The 18,938-nt window shown below is 36.8% G+C and overlaps 2 protein-coding genes across 2 annotated transcripts in view; one reads left to right on the top strand and one right to left on the bottom strand.

The window, feature by feature from the left end:
• Nucleotides 1–7: 7 nt before the first annotated feature.
• On the top strand, nt 8–17,746 carry LOC127645477 (KN motif and ankyrin repeat domain-containing protein 4-like). The gene is made up of 10 exons (XM_052129108.1): nt 8–135; nt 4,384–4,458; nt 6,159–7,697; nt 7,802–7,886; nt 8,093–8,434; nt 8,882–8,966; nt 9,153–9,372; nt 10,677–10,819; nt 10,990–11,190; nt 17,389–17,746. Exons 2-10 carry the CDS (start codon nt 4,443–4,445, stop codon nt 17,497–17,499), a joined length of 2,742 nt encoding a protein of 913 aa, XP_051985068.1. The 5' UTR covers nt 8–135; nt 4,384–4,442; the 3' UTR covers nt 17,500–17,746.
• LOC127645476 (low-density lipoprotein receptor-related protein 8-like) overlaps nt 4,071–18,938 on the bottom strand; it is a 129,605-nt gene continuing 114,737 nt past the window's right edge. Inside the window, exon 18 of the mRNA XM_052129107.1 lies at nt 4,071–4,178. Coding sequence (XP_051985067.1) covers nt 4,171–4,178 — 8 coding nt within the window. The 3' untranslated portion in view covers nt 4,071–4,170. The remainder of the gene's footprint in view (nt 4,179–18,938) is intronic.

Below are 18,938 nucleotides of genomic sequence, written 5' to 3'. Positions count from 1 at the left end.
TGGCATTGCTTGAATGTCTTTTGTCTGCCTTCCCTTCTGAATCCTCTATTTCTCAGAAGGAGCAGAAAAGTGAAGAGGGAAACAGACTGCTCTTCAGCAGTAATGGGACACAATGCCTAACTTAGTAAATTTAAGGTAGGATACAGACCACAATTATAACTTTTGACACAGAATTTAGGAACAACACACAAGAGAAGTAAAGCTAGAGAGAGTTTCCGCAAAATCTGGTGAAGGTAGTTACTTTTAACTTAAATTTTTTTTTTTACTTTATAAGAATATTTAATACAAAATGCATTTAGTCTGAAATGTTATTCATTGTAAATTGGATATTATATTTAGTTTTCCTATGATGTTTTTTGTTCATGGGTGGGGGGTTAGTCTAAAATGGGATTCAGAGACTTCCTTTGATGTAGTCTTTGTTTCACTAAAACGAGAGAGAGATGTCCTGGATTGCTCTGTTTGTGTGACAGAAGCCAATAAACAGATTGCACATGGTATCCTTAAAAGACATGCTATTTGAATGATTCTCAGGCACAGTGTTTAATCATACAATGGATCAGAATGTACTTTGCTGCAGTTTCACACACATGCAAGTATTGCTGTTGCAAGAGAGCCAAGATTATCGGCATGTTCCAAATTCTGTGGGGAAATAAAATCCCATGGATGGATGGATGGATGGATGGATGGATGGATGAACTGATGGATGGAAAAAAGGATGGATGGATGGAAGGAAGGAAGGATGAAGGAAGGAAGGATGGATTGAAAAAAGAAAGAAAGAAAGAAAGAAAAGTGCATATGATGCAAGAAGAGTCTGGAATACAGATCTTGGGATGTGGTTTCTGAAAAACAGATCCTCATTTTACCACACAGCAGACAAATATCGCAGTATAAATTGTAAGAAGTAGCCTCTCCTTCTCACAGCAGTCATTCTAAAAAGTGCAGTAGCAGCAGACTTCACCACACCCTCTCTCCATAAAGAGAAAGTGTGATGGGGGTCAGAGAGCAGGATGACCAATCTTTGGCTTCAGTGTTCCAGCCAAATTTCAAACACAGGAGAAGGAATGAGGATCTGAGCCAAGGAAACCACACTGCTTACAGAGCCAAACAGGAAGACTGTTTGTCTATTGTGCATGTTAAAAATGTAAGTGAGAAAGAGTGCAGGACCAGCAGTCTGTTTTATGTGAAAGTGAATGGGGTCCACTTGAGATGTTAAGTGTGCAAGTCAAAACGAGTGTCAGAAATTAACTTTTATATGAAGTGGCAATACTTGCCCCCTGGAATTGATGTGCACAACCACTTTTTACCTTAATGAGGGCATTTCTTTCCACAGTGTGTCATCCAGTTATGTTAAAGACCTCAAACTTGCACTAAACCCATTGAGGAATTCAGTTCAAAGGCGATTTTGGCCCCCACTTGTTCATTTCTGGGGCAAGATACAAAACACATCTTTAAATATAAAGATATTCATAGAATAAACAGAAATGTTCATGCCATCTCACTCTTTTTATTGTAATCATGGCTGAAAATAAAACTTTAAAAAGCCACAGTCATTCCTTAGTTAAACAATGTGCGGCAATGTTTAGTCCAGTTTTAACTAGTTTGAATCTCTCTGCAGCATAAAATGTGTTTGTTCCCCTTAAGTTTCCATCTTGGTCTTTATTTTTCCAGCCTCTAGCCTGACCTAGAACCTAAAATTGCAAATTTCTTCTCAAAGGACACTTTGTTTCAAACTGTGTTCTTACGGCGGTAGCAGTTTTTAAGTTGTCATAACTTCCAATCCAATTTGTGGTGTAAGAAAGAATGCAGCGGAGGGAAATACATTTAATGAGAGGAGGGATTTTTGGTGTGGGCTGCAAAAATGTTGTGTAAAGGGAACAATAATCATTGCTTTGAGGTAGAATGAACAAATTCTGCATTGTAAAAATGACCATAGATCAGCTGAATTAAGACTCTATCTGAAAGAAATAGACAATCAACCACTAAACAATACGTATTAATATTCTTATTTATTTATATTACAGTTGTTTAAAATAATTCCCCTTACACTTCTAAATAGTTTTGCGATTTGTTTTTGTCATGAAGCATTATGATCATTTCCATCAAGTGCATCTTGTAACCCCTCTTCTCTCCTTGAATGTGAGTATTAGCCCATTAACTTACCTGATGCAAGTACATAGATGCAAATTATTGGCCAAAACATTGCAACTGCCATGTTGTTTATCATAAACGTGAGCTACTATGGCAGTAACAAACCTCAGTACTCAAGGGCGTGATACAGTAGGATTACCTCAAAATGTCTGTGATGTTACAGTGTAATAATTCAGTTTGCTAGCTATAAACAAGCCAACAGTTGAACTAACTTTAACTAGCTCAGCACGATTCTCTTCAAACTGTTGCCCTGCCAAGACACTAGATGACCTGAAAGAGGAAACGGAATAGAACACAGTTTATGCTAATGCCCAGTTTAGCGCTCTTAGCATAATGCAACATTTACTTGAATTGCATTTTAAATTTCTATTCACAACGTGAAATCAAGCTGGCATAGCTAGAAGTATTTGCATTCACGTATGTTGGGCCTTTGTAGTCTGCATAGGTAAAACGGGGGTCATTTCAGTACATTCAGTGCATTTTTGAGATTTGCATTTTTACTTGTTAAAGTTATATGTCTGGATCATCAAGATGCAACATGTTCTATGAGTTATGTTTTGCACAAGGAGCCTGTGCCCCCATTTTCCTGTCAGCATAAGACAGTAACAGCAATGCATTTTCTGCTTGCAGACAGGGCCATATATTTTAAATGTTACATTAACCTGTTAAGATGAATCTACTGTGCATAGAGCCAGGTACTGAAATTCGGTCTCATAACCAAAAGACCAGCCCCTATATCTTTGTTCATTTGTGTGATCTATATCTTTAGACCAGAGCAGGGTAATATACAGGTATGAAGGAAGGAGGTCTGCGATTTTTGTTAAGATGAATTTAATTTAGGATGAGCTATGCCAAGATACTGTATGGATTATATTTCTGGTTTGTGTGAGAGACAGTGAAAGTGTTACTGCATAGTAGGGTTGCCACAGTGTAAGGTCTTACTAGTTTTACTATGTACAAGAGACAGCAATGGTGTGAAATTTTATACCGGGTAAAAGGGGGAAACAAGAATGGAACTTCCAATATCAATACAATAGCCTAATATATAGAATAGACTTAAATAAAGAATAATTGCCCAATGAAGTGTTTGAAATCCATGATAAATGAACATAAATAATGCATTGAATGCTTTACCAATGTATCAAATTGCACAGGCAGAAAAGTAAATGCACTGACTGCGTTTTTAGACCTTAATTTGTATTAGTAATTGTCCGCCTGTTGTCATAGATGGATACTTCCGTGACTATAAATGTAAAGTTGGCTATATTATTTTTTTTTTTACCAATTTGTTATTTTAATAGTTTTTTCATTTGAAGTGCAATTTGAATTTAGAAATGTCTTTGGTTTAAGTTTTTCATTTTTATAAATTAAATTTTCAATGCAAAATCACTACAGCAGGAATATTCACCAATCCCTCAGCCAGAGGGTTGATGATGTAATTGAATATTGTGATTTATAAATTTTTTATACAAACATTATGAACATATTTCTTGTATATCGCCCAGCCCTAGGAGGGAACATAACAAATGTATTCACACTCATTCAAAGTCATTACCCTTCAGAAGCAGCTAAACTGGGTTCTGGGATGAAAGGTAATAAAACACCAACATTAAACCCGCAATCAACCCACAATTAGTGATGTATTTGCCCGGACAATGAAATACCCGACTGGTAGCCCATGATGGAGAGAATGCACGGATGAAGTAGGTTTGTTGCCAAAGAGATGTTGCCCTTCACAACTGTTGAAAAGCCATCTAACACAAAGTTTTTGAAAGACACATTTTAATTGCATTTCACTTTTTCAGTTGATTTTGAATTTTTTGTTAGAGTAAATAAGAAATAAAGTTCAATGTTTGAAATCAAGCTTCCTTGCATTATTGTGTAGGCAATTTCTTAACGAAAACTACGCATAGTTCCACTTACCGTTTGAACATGAACCACACCGATGTGAAAATTATGATATTGTGGCAGGTTTACTGCATAGCTGACTTTGTTTGGGCTGTGGCTGCTTCTGTGGTATCATCAGTGTGCTGTGTGGTCAAAGAGAGACAGGGAGTGAGAGAGATGGGACAAAGAGAGACAGAGAAAAAAAGAGAAAAAAAGCGACACTTTGAAGTCTGTCTCGGTAAAACTCACACACATAACCTTCACTCATCTAATTTTGTGTTACCAGCATTTTGTGTTCCCAGTCTTATCCAACATATCACACCTAAAGTTATGTATCTTTGTCCTCAGGTGGTAAGAGACAAAAAGCAAAAGCCACATGAAGCTGAAAACTGCCCCTGCTAAGAACAATGGATACCCAAAAAGGTATAAATCACCCAGTGCCTACTGTATATATTGTCTAGTACTTAGAGACATACTTGGAGACAAGGAGTAGTTGTCACTTTTTTTTTACCCAAGTGAATATTATCAGGGTATTTTTATTTTGGAAAGTCAGTGTCTGTATAGGCACATACCTTAAATTCTTGAAAGCAAAAAATATATTTACTGTTTCTTACAGAAAAAGATACAAACATTTACACCATTATTGCCCAGGCAAAAAGATACAATGCATAATTTTACACAAACTGATACAGAGAGCATGTTGTCACACTAAAAGGCAAACTGATCACACTCTGATTTTGTACAGTAGGTCAAAAGTTCTGCTGCTGAATTCAGAATATGCTTACCAAAATTCTAATCACTGCCCACCAGTGGGCAAAGCTGAAAGTGTTGTTGTAAATGATGTAATACAGTCAATAGGAATGCATATTTTATTAATAATACACCCTAACCCAAAACCCAACCCTATTGGATGAGAATTTGTGTCTCGTAAGTTGCTCACTCAACACCCTATCAGTAGCGCTAGAGGGGTGATCACATTTGAAATTATGCAAAAAGGTCTGATGGGGGATGGTACTTGTCAGTAATTTGGCAGTATGGAGTCGATTTAAGGGCACATGATCTTTAGGAAGCTACATGTTAATTTCCAGTGTGATCATGTTGTATATAAAGTAAGTTGTCACAGTGAAAATTGCCCATGACTTCTGTTAGAAATAATGGATTCCCAAATGTGAATCACCCTGTGTTTGTATATTGTCTGATCTGAGCAGATGGCACTGCAGCTCCAATGGTTATAGCCAGGGTTGGGTAGTAACGAATACATGTAACGGGATTACATATTTAAAATACAAAATATAAGTAACTGTATTCCACTACAGTTACAATCTAAATCATTAGTAATTAGAATACAGTTACATTCAAAAAGTATTTTGATTACTGAAGAGATTACTTTGTATTTTATTATCATTGGTTTAATTTAATATTTAGTCCTTTCAGATAGAAAACATTTATACATATAAATGATGCGATCCAAAGTGCATTTGAACAGCAGTGAAACACTTTCTTGTGATGTGTTACATTCATACGAGCAGACAGAGAAGTACGTTTGAATTAAGTTTGGAGCACAAGAAATAGAAATAAACCTTGTGTAAATTGTAAATCTAAAATGCTATTTCTAGCCATTTTACATGCACATGTTACTAGACAAGATACATTTTTTTATCAAGAAAATTCACATTGGATCATGATTTCTTTTCTAGTAAGACCTTTGATATAAGGGCAAAAATCATATTCTTGATAATAATTTTTGTATTGTATTTCTGTAAAAATATCAAAAAATCCTTAAAACAAGATCAATTTGTTTAATCGTGTTTTTGAAACAACACTGCGTAAGATATTTTGGTATTTTAGAGAATTTATTTGTAACATTTGTATTTTGTCTTACTGTACTGGCAGAGTTTTATAGTCAAAACAAGTGAAAAAATCTACCAGTGCTGAAGAATTAATCTTGTAATCTAATGGAAAACATTACAAATTACATTTTACAGCATGTATTCTGTAATCTGTAGTGGAACACATTTTAAAAGTAACCCTCCCAAACCTGGTTATAACACATTTGGACTGATTTGCATAAAATGCATCTCTTTTGAATTAAATGTATGTTTTTTTTGTGCTGTATTTGTTAGTGAATGGCATTTCTCCAAAGGAGAATGGAGGCAGAAGAAGACCACCCTCTTATTCTGTTGAGACCCCCTATGGGTTCCATCTAGACCTGGACTTCTTGAAGTATGTGGATGACATTGAGAAGGGCAACACAATCAGAAGGGTGCCAATGCAACGAAGGCAAAGAGGGCGAAATAATGGCATCATGTCACGTAATTTAAGCCTTCCAGGTTACGGGTGCAGAGCTGCACAGTGGAACTCCATTAGCACTTTATGGCCCAAAACCCAACTAGGAGACTCTCAGCATTTTGAGTTTCTCTCTAGTGACAGTGTGTCTTCTGGCTATGCCAGGAGGGCAGAACCCACTTACAGGTCCTTGACTGCAACAGAGATGGATGCTAGTATCCAGGCTTTTGACGAGCAGCCCTTTGGCCATTATGTTAGGCCAAATCTCTTGAGAGCCTCCAGTTTACCCTTGACGGTTTTAATGAGGAAACATTCAGAAACAATCGAGGACCCAGCCAGCCCCAGAAGCCCCAAGGAATATCTAACACAGGAAAACGATTCATCTGAAGATGTTTTCCATGCTTCCAACATAATGGATGGGGTAAACGGGACTATTCAGCGGCTCACTGCAGCTCTTGAGCGAGTTGGGGAATTGGAGATGGAGATCAGAGTCATTCCTGAGCTTAAGGCTCAGATATGTATTTTGCAAGAGGAGCGAGAGAGGATTTTACTCCAGTTATATACCCAAAATGACACCACTGGGCAACTGGATGTTCCTCGACACACAAATAACTGGGACATTCCCTTTCATGATTTAAAGACTCAAAAGAATGAAGACAAAGCAATTGATGATTGGATGAATCGAGAATATGACCGGCTTGAGGAAAATGTCAAGGCTTCCTCTGAGCAAGTTGATGCATTTGCAATAGCTTCAACCAGTGAAAGGATACTTCAAGGCATAGGAAGCTCTCTGCAACTACACAAGATAGTCTTGCAGGAAAGAGATCTTTTGGATAATGCAGACAGAACCAAGTCTCTCACTGAGACTCTACAACGAAAAGTTGTGATGCTGGAACAGAAACTTTATGACCTGGAGGTAGAGCTGGACAAGACCAAAACTCTTCTGAAGCACCAAGTAGAGGAGAGCCATCTCAAGGATGAGAAAATCAAGCAGTTGTCTGCAAACTCTGACATGGGATGTATGTTGGCCAGAGCGACTTCATCTAGGATCACCTCAGCAAGTACACAAAATCTGAAGCCAGTGTCAGAATCACGGGAAGGACTAACAGGTGTGCAAGAGATGCCAACAGAGGTAGGAACTGCCCTTAATATTCTGGGACAACCTCCTGTATCACATGCAGACATGGAGCACCATGTGAAAAGATTGCAAGAGCTCCTTAAGGAGCAGTGGGAGTGCCTCTGCAAAGACAAAACCACTGGAAGAATATCTTCAGATCACTTGCCCCCACTTGTCTGCACCATTCAAGATCAGTTGGCAAATCTAGTCACCCTTCTCACCCTCTATGTGTTTCCTACTGGAGATGTCCCACAACCAGGTATGATATCACTCTACAATGACAAAACATTCTTGTGAACCCATGATATTTATTGGATGGGCATAATGCCTTTTGTCTTTTGTACATCCTCTGTGAATTTTAAGAGTCTAAAATAGAGGAACGTATTCCTGTGGTTGAGGTGGAGAATCCAAAGACAGAAAGTCTGAAGACAGTCAGCATAAGGGAAAGGTAAAGACAAGACTACTGCAGGCATTTTTTACCTATACAGTAACCAAATAAATGTATTTTTGTGTTCAACACCTGCTCTAGATTTGTATATTTCATTTTGTTTGGATGTACTTTTGTGTACTCGTACATTCCAGTGAGTTCAGACCTTTAATAATCCAACAGTGCCTGCAGAATTCTAACGCTCTTTGACCTTCACTATTCTGAAGTGAGAGTGTGGAGACTGATGGAATAAGCAATGCTATCCAACCACAAGAGCATACCGAAGAGGTTGTTGACATCAAGAAGAATAACAAGATTGAAGCAGGCAAGTCATGGACTCCATGGACAAGGGACCCCAAAGAACAGACAAGTCAAAGTGAAGCTTGCAAATTTAATACAAAAGGGGATGCCATAGATGAAGAGACCGCAAAAAAGGAAAATCTGCAAAAGCAAACAAGTAAAGCGAATTATCCACAGGGTCAGACAGGGATGGAGAAAGTGAGGCACGACTACACCTGTAGAGGAGTGGACTCAGCTCAAAAAACACTTGCACTGAGTGAAGGAAACAGGTAAGATAAATGTTTGAATGTTTAAGTATTTAAAGGAACTGTCCATCTAAACATGAATTCAGTCATAATTTACTCACCCTCATGACTTTTTCCTTATTTTTCTGTGGAATACAAAAATAACAAATCAAAATATAAAGTCTTACCAGCTATGATTCATCTTGGTTTGTTCATCTTTCAAAGGACCACTTTTAAGGTGCCTCTTTTTTAATTCACTTTCATTGTAAGTAACTGAGCACCCTGGACAATCTGCAAAATGTCTTCCACTTATTTAACATGAATGAAACAAGTTTGGCTGAGTGAATGATGACATTGATAGGTGAACTATCTCTTTCAGAGTCATTCAAGAGATTAAAAAGTTTGTCCATTTGATGTTGCAGTTTTCTTACCAATTTTGATAATCTTTATTAAAAATAATAATAATAATTCCATTTTTGTTTTTGTTTCCAGGGAAGCTGTCAATAAGAATTTCATAGAGGCATGTTGTTTCCTGAAAGACCACATGGACAAAATGTCTGAACCTGATAAAGAAATGGTAATTTTCAAATTTACATACACAGTTTATATCTACCAATTCAAACATGAACATCAATAAACTATTTGACACAATATGTACTACCCTAGTCAAGTTTTCAATCCTGTGCCATGCACAAGAATAGATGTTGCATCTCTCTTCTTAATTGTCATTCCAGTAATAGTCTTCTCTATTGCTCATTTGCAGAGCCAGGCTCTCACTGTGGTGTTCCAGCAATGGTTCCATGTGTCTGCTGAGGAGGATGCTTGTGCTGAGATTGTCTCTTTGTATCTCAATGAGGTTAAATCAGAGACACCCACAGTCCTTCAGTTCCTGGTCAACATGGTGGATGATAATGGGAATACAGCTCTGCATTACAGTGTATCTCACTGTAACTTCAGTATTGTCAAGCTAATTTTAGACACAGGTCAGTCATCACAGAGCCACTGGTCTTTGTTCTGCTCCAACCTCTTCTAAACTCATTCTTATTTCAACTTTTAATAGCCTGGATGGAAGGTTTTAATCCATGTTTGTAATAATATTTGGAAAAAAATACATTAAGGAGTCAACTGATTTTGTAGGGTTCTCTGAGAGGTTGCTAGGGTTTTTCAAAGTTGTTCCTAGGGTGTTGCAAGGTGGTTGCAAGGGTGTTCTTGGTGGTTTTTAGGGTGTTGCAAGGTATTTTGCTAGAGTGTTCTGAGTAGTTTCTAAGGTGGTTGCTTGGGTGTTTTGGGTGGTTGTTAGGGTGTTTGAAGGCTGCTGCTACGGTGTCCTGGGTGGTAGTTAGGTTTGCTTGGATATTCTAGATGGTTGTTAGGGTGTTGCAAAGTGGTTGCTAGGGTGTTGTGGGTGGTTGCTAAGGTGTTGTAAGGTGGTTGCTATGGTGTTCTGGATGGTTGTTAGGGTGTTGCAAAGTGGTTGCTAGGGTGTTCCTAGGTGGTTGCTTGGGTATTCAAGGTATATAGAGTGTTCTGAGTGGTTTCTAATGTGTTATAAGGTGGTTGTTAACGTGTTTGGGTGGTTGCTAGGGTGTTGCAAGGTGGCTGCTAGGGTGTCCTGGGTGGTTGTTAGATTTTCTTGGGTATTCTGGATGGTTGTTAGGTTGTTGCAAAGTGGTTACTAGGGTGTTGCAAGGTGGTAGCTAGGCTGTTGTGGGCAGTTGCTAGGGTGTTCTGTTTGATAGGGTGTTGCAATGTGGTTAATACGATGTTCTGGGTGGTTGCTAAGGTGTTGCATTATGGTTGCTAGGGTATTCTGTTTGGCTGCTAGGGTATTTTAAAGTGGTGGTAGGGTGTCCTTGGTGGTTGTTAGGGTTACTTGGATGTTCTGGATGGTTGTTAGGGTGTTGCAAAGTGGTTGCTAGGGTGTTGCAATGTTGTTGGTAGGGTGTTCTGGATGTTTGATAGTGTTGAAATGTGGTTGCTGAGGTGTTGCAAGATGGTTGCTAGGGTGTTGCAAGGTGGTTGCTAAGGTGTTTTGGATTTTGCTAGCTGGTTGGTTACTGGTCTGGTCCAGTCCTTCCTGCGTTTTTATCGCCCATTTTGTTGTCTTCATAGAAATCCTAGAAAAGCAATATCCCACGTCTCCTCAACAAGCAAATATGATGTATTGTTCATATCTGTAACACAAACAGTATGTTTTTGTTCAAACCTCTAACTCTGTGTTTTCCCACTTATAAACCCTCACCCGGACTAGAGTTAACTTTCTGTTATTGCTTCCTTGCAAACTTAGGAGTGTGTGAAGTGGACCGGAGAAACAAGTCTGGTTACACAGCTATCATGCTGGCCTCTTTGACAGATGTAGAATCTCCAGGCGATATGAAAGTGCTCCAGCAACTGATGGAGCTTGGTGACGTCAATGTCCGTGTTGGCCAGGTGACTGGTGGTATCAGCCAGTTGGCACTATTTGCACTTGATATTAAATTAATTTTTAGAAATGAACAGTACAGATTTGCTTAAAATTTGGCATTTTCCATAAATTATGTCAGGAGATGGTTGTCTTGAACTCATGCTGTTGCCTCTGTACTAACTAAGTATCTCTTTAGGTGGGACAAACAGCCCTCCACCTGGCAGTAAGACATGGACGTGTCCCAATTGTGCATCTTCTACTGGCACAGGGAGCAGATCCTAACACCCAGGACCATGCAGGAACCACCCCACTGATCAGCGCCTGTGATCGGGGACATATCTCTATGGTGCGAATTTTGTTGGAGGAAGCAAACTGTGATGTCAACTTAAAAGACAAGGTGACTTATCTTGCATACTAGAGTACTTTTTAAAAAATGTTCTGGGTGCATGTTAAGCACGTTAAACAGTCGTTGCATGTGGCGTGTTGTCAATAACCACAGAAAATAAAACAAAACAAACAAAAATCATGTTTATAGCAAAGCTCTTCCCCTCTATAGGGCAAAGTAGCTGCATAATCATTAAAATACACAATTTTGTTTCCAATGTATGGCCACAAGACAAACATATGCGTAAATGAGACTAGTGTGATAAAATTATTTACTAACCTTGTCTGTGCAAAGTATTTCCAATCTTTCAATCCCTGTCACGACCATTTCAATCTGGTACTTCCTTTAACTTTTGCATGAAACCTGCAAGGATTCCAGAAATGGACTGTTTATTTAGAGGAAATTCACCCTCAGGATCTACATTGGTGACGCTTAACCAAAAGTTCATCCACCTATAACAGCAGTCCCTTTTCTATAAGAAAAATTTACATCTCAATCAAACATTTTTGTATTTAACAATAAATATAAGCCGTTTAACAAAAATATGATGCACATTTCTGCTTTTAAAGAAATAATTCATCATTTACTCACCCTCATGCCATCCCAGATGTGTATTTTAATTATTTTTATGATTTTTAGAAGAATATTTCAGCTCTGTAGGTTCATACAATGCAAGTGAAGGAGTGCCACATTTTTGAAGCTCCAAAAAGCACATTAAGGTAGTGTAAAAGTAATCCATATGACTCCAGTGGTTAAATCCATGTCTTCAGAAGTGATGTGATAGGTGTGGGTATATTATTCTCTATATATAACTTCATATTTAACTTTTTTTTTTACTATAAATCTCCACCTTTGATCAGCCCCGACCAGTAGATGGCGATATACATGAAAATGCTAATTGCCAAACTATGTGAAAGTGGAGATTTATAGTTGAACATGAGTTAAATATTGATCTGTTTTTCTTCCACACCTATTATATCACTTCTGGGGCCGGAAGTATAAAGCAGCTCAGAGTAAAATTGTAGTATTAAGTGTGTCAAAATTCTAAGAATTACATAATTTTACTCTTATTCCTAGACTCATGAGTAATTTAATGATGTCATACCAGCTGGAACATATTACCCTTGCAGACTCACTATTGCCTGATTCAGAGTTTGAGGGCAGTGTTTTGAAGTGTCACCTCAGTCAGCACCTATGAATCAGTCTTAGACTTTGCTGAAAGTTGCTTTAGCATCTTTAGAAAAAGCTCCTACTCTTACACAAGTCCTACTTTTTGCTAAGATTTTTTTGACACTTAATTCAAAGACTATTCTTAGGAGCATTTCTGAGAAGTTTTATGCATATGGCCCCTAAAGACATGGAATAAACCACTGAAGACAGATGGATTACTTTTATGCTACCTTTATGTGCTTTATGGAGATTAAAGTTTCTGATCACCATTCACTTGCATTATATAAACCGATCTGAAAACATTCTTCATAAAATCTTTGTTTGTGTTCTGCAGATGAAAGAAAGTCATGCATGTCTGGGCTAGCATGAGGGTGAGTAAATCATGAGAGAATTTTCATTTCTGGATGAACTCTTCCTTTAAACCCTCCAGAATGCCTTGCCCCATAGAACTACATAGTAAGCGCATTACATAAACATGATTTTTGTTTGTTTTTACAAAGCAAGGGATGTCAAAATGATTTTTCTGTAGTAATTGACAACATCACAACTTATCTTGTTTTGAACATGGAACATTCTTTTCATTTTGCCAGTCTTGCTAAATCTACCCTGAAATAAAAAAAAAAAGAAATGCTGCTTTTTTCTGGCATTAACAATGTTGGAGAAGAACAATGTAACTTTATGTGAAGAAGAAAACTGCTCTTCAGAGAATGTGCAGTGTGGGATGATGGGCAGCAGTGAGCGGTCTCTGCTGGGCAGTTGAATGCTGGATACAATTTAAATTCAAATCCTGGATGAATTTTGGAATCAGCAAACGTAAATAAACAATTTAAACTAACATCCCTATGATGCATGATTTCTCTATCACATGAAAGCACCGACAGCGCAATGTGTAGCCTTAAGAAACAATAGGGGATGGGCTATATAGTTCCTGACTCATTAATAAAACATTAAGTACTATGTAAAGACCTATGTAAAAACATTTGGGTGTATATTTATCTTTTATTTTAGTTTATTAATTTAGGGCTACTATGTGTTAATATGTTAATATTAATATCATCTAAATATGATATAAATGTAATATAATGAATATATACAGTATGTTATACTTAATATATATATGTACCTAATATATACTGAATGTAATAAATATTCTTAATCTTAAACTGATAACACATAGGGCAGATTTAAACTCAGGTCACCCGTCCCATCCGCGCATGTGCACTACCCATCAGGTCACATATTTCGACCTGTTCTTAATTTATATAACAGTCATCTATGAATGAGTCAGTTAATGATATCAGCCTCAGAATCTTCACACGAGCAATAACAGAGTGAAAGGCAGAAGGATTAGCTTTGAGTGTACAAATAACACGAACTAATCAGACTTCTATAAGACGGCTTTGAAATTAGGTGTTGGTCTAATCACTTCTGTGTTGGAGAAATCCTTGCTTGGCAGCTGTGATAATCCCACACTGGCATGCCTTATCGCCTCTATTGCGAGATGAGAGAGAGAGAATTTGAATGCATGTAAGACAAAATTTGAGTTTTCAAGTCTGCTTCCCCGCAGCCGAATCCAGCCTGTTATTCAAGTCATGTCTCAGTCACTTTACGACTGAAGTGCTGCTCTGAGAAGTCCAGCACAACGCTCAATAAATCCTCTAAAACAGAACAGGCACTGTGAAGATGACTTCCAGCACTATTTCAGACTGCAATTTCCTGCTTGATATCCACTTGTGTGATAGTGCAGCCTGGGAAATATCATACAATAATAACCTGGCAGGGAATGATGAATAATTACTAGTGATAATACTGTCAGACACGGCACAGAAGAGTTAGACTGATACCAGAGTTACAGCAGTTTTGAAATGCAAATGAGCTTTTATTTATATTCAGTTTATCCTTTCAATTTAAAGGTGAACTCAGTACATAAATCGTTTTTTACTCAGTGCACGTTTTGGTTGAATTTGAGTTTTGACAGTGTTTTCTGTTTAATTAAATGTGTTGTAAGCCTGTCACTTTAAAGTGCTGATTCAGTATGAATAATTATATAAAAACGAACACTTTTAAAATAATTTACGAAATAAATCACACCACTTTAATGAGACATTTTCCCACCAAAGGAGAAAATTAAGCTTGAAGATTTTAAATCTCAGGGTGTTTCTACACCTGGCTTGTTAGAGCATTTGTTTCGGAACCTGGTCGTGATTTTTTTTGCAACAGCCAATCAGGTGACTTCTCCCTCGTCTCCTTCTAAAATGCAACAATTACTTACTGTCACAAATAAAACCCTGTCTACACCAGAAATGAGTGGCGCGACAAGGGCAAATCACTCCTATTTTAAACAATAATGCTGCCTACATTGGATGCGGCCAACAATAAATGCCCATTTTGTGCTGAACACACTGACACAACTCTGCCAACAAGACAAATAAACAATTTAGAATGTTCACTTTGATGCGTTCAGTGTAGACAAGCCTTTGCGGCGCGACACGACATCGCTCGCATCCAGTATAGGCGGGGTGCAAATCATGCTTTGGGACTCTATTCTATGGTTAGGTTCATATATGGTTTGGGTAAGAGTGTAAAATTAAGAAGCATGTCAGTCTACAACGTAATGACACTTTCGCTTACTTCCGCATTACACATTCTGGTATCTGCACATCTGGAATTTGTATGAAATTTATATGATTTCATACGATTTAGCTAACTCTTCTTGATATAGGCTAATTACCCAACTTCTCATGAGATTGGGTTGGTTTTCTCCTTCAGTTCAATTTGTTTATCTGAACATGGCAATCACACTCAGATCTGCAACAAAACAACTGTTCTGAGATCACCTGGACGAAGTTGTCACAGTCCAATTACAAACTCTGGAGCGGTTTGCTTGTGGTGAGAATGCAATTCGACCCAATAAACCAACAAAACAACCAATATCCCTATGATCACTATGAATATACCTGATGGATGTTTGAAAAAGAAGTCTGTAGGTCAGCACGTCACTGTAATATATAAATGCATCAAAGCGTGTACACAGCCTTTGGCAACTATATTAGATATAATCACATTTTAAAAAAGCAGTGTTTAATAATTCCTGAGGTAATTTTAGTACGATAGCTTCTTTCTGTTGGAAAGTGGCAAAACAGACACGGGCAGCACGGCATTAGAAACTTTGTACAATGCTGTGTATCAAAGTTCAAGTTTGGAGAACTCTGAACCGTGAATTCGTATGACGAGAGGACACGTGACCAATAGAAGATTGAAACGTCACTCACCGACCTCTTGGGTCAATGGACCCTTTACACAGAGGAAAGTATACGTATAGATGGGGAAACTAAAATGTCGGTGAATTGGAGATCACAGCAAATATAATTTTTGCTTACCCGTTTGCTCCAACAGCAAAATAAAAAACCAATTATTACGCTTTGGCAGCTTTTCAAAACAAGAAGAAAATAGAGAGCGCTGGATAACTGGAGTAAGAAGAGAGAAATAGCACTTCTATAGCAGCAGTGTTAGAAGCCCCATCATAGCTGTGGTAACTCTTTACCACAAAACGTATTCCAGGGTAATATAATGCAAATTACAATGTTATAAATGTACCTAAATAATAATTAAAAAAAAAAGTTTGCTGCATTTACATGTCTCTGAAAAGGGTCCATACAAAGAATGCAAAGGTCAAAGCTGTTTTATTCTTGCAGGAAAGTGAGTAGAAAATATATTTTTAAATTTTTAATATAATATTATTTGTTATGTGTGATGTATTATTTACTTACACTAGAAGTCGTCTGGCATGACATCATATCCTTGTTCGTTGCATTGCCTTTACCTATATATCGATCTATGAGCTAGTTCAAAGAGAAGCCCACAATCATTCTGACCAACGAGGAAACATTTTGCTCACATGTGACTTTTATAAACACAATTTTGTTCCCTGTTTGAGAACAAATCATACAAGCTACAGGTCTGAAAATGCCCTCTGTAAGCAGGGGTAATGTCTCATTCTCATGACTGTAATGGAAAACAAAATCTCATTCTCATTACCTTAATATTAATAACATCTCTTTCTCATTACAGTAATGAAAAAAAACCCTGTCTTGTTATCATTACCGTAATGAAATAAGTCTTATTCTCATGACTGTAATGAAAAAAAACCTGTCTTGTTATCATTACCGTAATGAAAAAAAGTCTTATTCTCATGACGATAATGAAAATAACATCTCTTAATATAACATTTTATATTAAAAAGTTCATATAAAAACCTGTCTCATTATCATTACCGTAATTAAAAATATTTCTCATTATCATTACCTTAATGGTAGAAAAATCTTGTTCTCACAACTGTAATGGAAAAAAATCCCATATCATTCTCATTACAATGATGGTAAAAAATATAATTCTCATGACCGTAATGGAAAATACATGTAATTCTTATTACTGTAATGGAAAAAACATGTATTTGAGATATATATATATATATATATATATATATATATATATATATATATATATATATATATATATATATATTATTATATTATTATAAATTAATATTTTGATATTTATTTTACATTCTAGTTATAATTATTTTGTATATTTAGATTTATTTTAGAAATGAAGTGCTACCAAAGATATATATTGACTGATTTTGTTCAAATATATTAAATATGTAATAAATATATCTAGATTATTTCTGTAGTGGCGTTTGCATCTTTAATGAAGGCATATTGTTAACGTTTCACATTTTGTAATACATTGTGCATTGATAACAGTGACTAAATTAATTTCTAGCCATTTTTATTCTGTTAGTTTTGGAGTCATAAAAATACATTTCAGTGTAGTTTTATTTCATGTTTTCATTTAACCTTTCATTAACAACATCAACCTGGATTGATACTAAAACATGGCTAGTACACTATGATAAAGGTGGACAATACCCACATGCCGTTTACATCTCAAGGACATCTCAGTAATTGCAAATATCATGCTCTCTATTTTGCATACATCATTGTCTATCATATTGTTATCTCTTTGTTTTGTCTGTAGGGTGGTCGCAGTGCATTATCACTGGCTACACAGGCCTCTCATACGGAGATAGCAGATCTTCTGAAAGCCCGCACAGAAACTAAGAGTTCAGACAAGTGCAAGGTGTCATAGAATGGAGCATGGAAATCATGGACCCACTGAGCATTCAACATCCCAGTGCAGCCCCATTGAGATTTACATTTACAGTATACTTTAATAAGAATTCATGTCCACTTACTGTTGAAAAGGTCAGCAATAAAATGTTAATATTAAAATAAACGTTACATTTTAAAATCAAGACAAAAGTAGTTTTTATACATAAGGCTTGTTAAATGTAAATATGACATTGTTTAAAACTTGATCCTATGATTTATAAATCCTATAAATAAGAGAAAAGCAATTTCTTTCGTAGTGAATAATTATCAAGAGGATTTGGTTCAGTTTGGAAAATAATCTGAGAATTCTAATCCTTTAACATGGAGATCAAAATATACATATTGTGCATCAAGCATGATTTAAAACTGTCACAGTATTACATGAAATCATTTATTGTATTAATTAAGCCATTAATATCATGTGTTATACACGACACAGATAGCCGAATGAAATCAGACCTGTAACCTGATTCTGAAAGGCTTATATTTACTACATCATAAATCAAGATGCTACAGAGTTATTATTATAAAACTGTTGTTTGCTAGCAAACATTTTCCACTAATGTGACATTCCTGAGATGGTCCAGCCAGCCAGTGCCCTAGAGAATGATTACAATTATTTATTGTTATTTGAGAATGAAAAAGTTCAAAGTTCAAACGTAAAAATTAAGGAATTAAATCTGGTAGGGTTTTAAAGGGACTTTGAGACCAAATGGGCAACACCTGTGCAGGTAAGTTCATCACACCACTGGAAATAGTGAATCAGAGGAAAAGTGCTGATATTTTTGCTTTTAGCATTTTTGAATGATATTTAAAAATCCTCAAATGATGTAACCTCCAAAATTAGACGAATCTGCACTATATGCACAAATTATTGTCAAAATTGCAGGCTCATCTCACAAAATAAAATAAAAAATTTAAAAATAAAACATCAGCGAAAAGAGGCTGAATATTTTGTCAGCTAAATTCGGGCATATACGGTGTGATTTTCGGCTGTCGTGCGAGCTCCCGACTGATTTTTTCCAGTCGGGAGAGATCACGTGGAAATCGTTGGCGCTCGTGTGATCGCGACTCGCATCATGTGAGAGGAATTTTGAGTGGAGCCGAGCATCTTACGAGCAGAACCTCCTGATTATTTGTACAAAATTGTAAAATATTTGGGCCAATTTAGCGATCTGAAGTTTAGAGGTGTTCATGAATCGTTTACACATTCAGAGAAAATGGTTGTGTTAAAACTGTGTTATTCCCATATTATTCACGACCACATCACTGGGAATGATTCTACAGAAATACCAAAATGTTCTCTGCTCTTCCAACAAATCATTTGCCATACGGGTTGCGAAAACAATCTTTATCACTCTAATGGATGACATGGTCTATTTTATTTGTCATATTGCATTTGTTTCAGTTCTAGGG

Source organism: Xyrauchen texanus, chromosome 6 (genome assembly GCF_025860055.1).
Source record: "Xyrauchen texanus isolate HMW12.3.18 chromosome 6, RBS_HiC_50CHRs, whole genome shotgun sequence".
Classification (NCBI taxonomy): Eukaryota; Metazoa; Chordata; class Actinopteri; order Cypriniformes; family Catostomidae; genus Xyrauchen; species Xyrauchen texanus.
The sequence above is the reverse complement of the archived record's forward strand: the minus strand, read 5'-3'. Positions and strand labels throughout refer to the sequence as shown.

Excerpts from the sequence above, each read along its gene's own strand:
- LOC127645477 (XM_052129108.1), top strand. Across the intron at positions 7,887-8,092 it reads ACAGTCAGCATAAGGGAAAG|TGAGAGTGTGGAGACTGATG; the intron begins GTAAAGACAAGA and ends ACTATTCTGAAG. Across the intron at positions 8,967-9,152 it reads CTGAACCTGATAAAGAAATG|AGCCAGGCTCTCACTGTGGT; the intron begins GTAATTTTCAAA and ends GCTCATTTGCAG.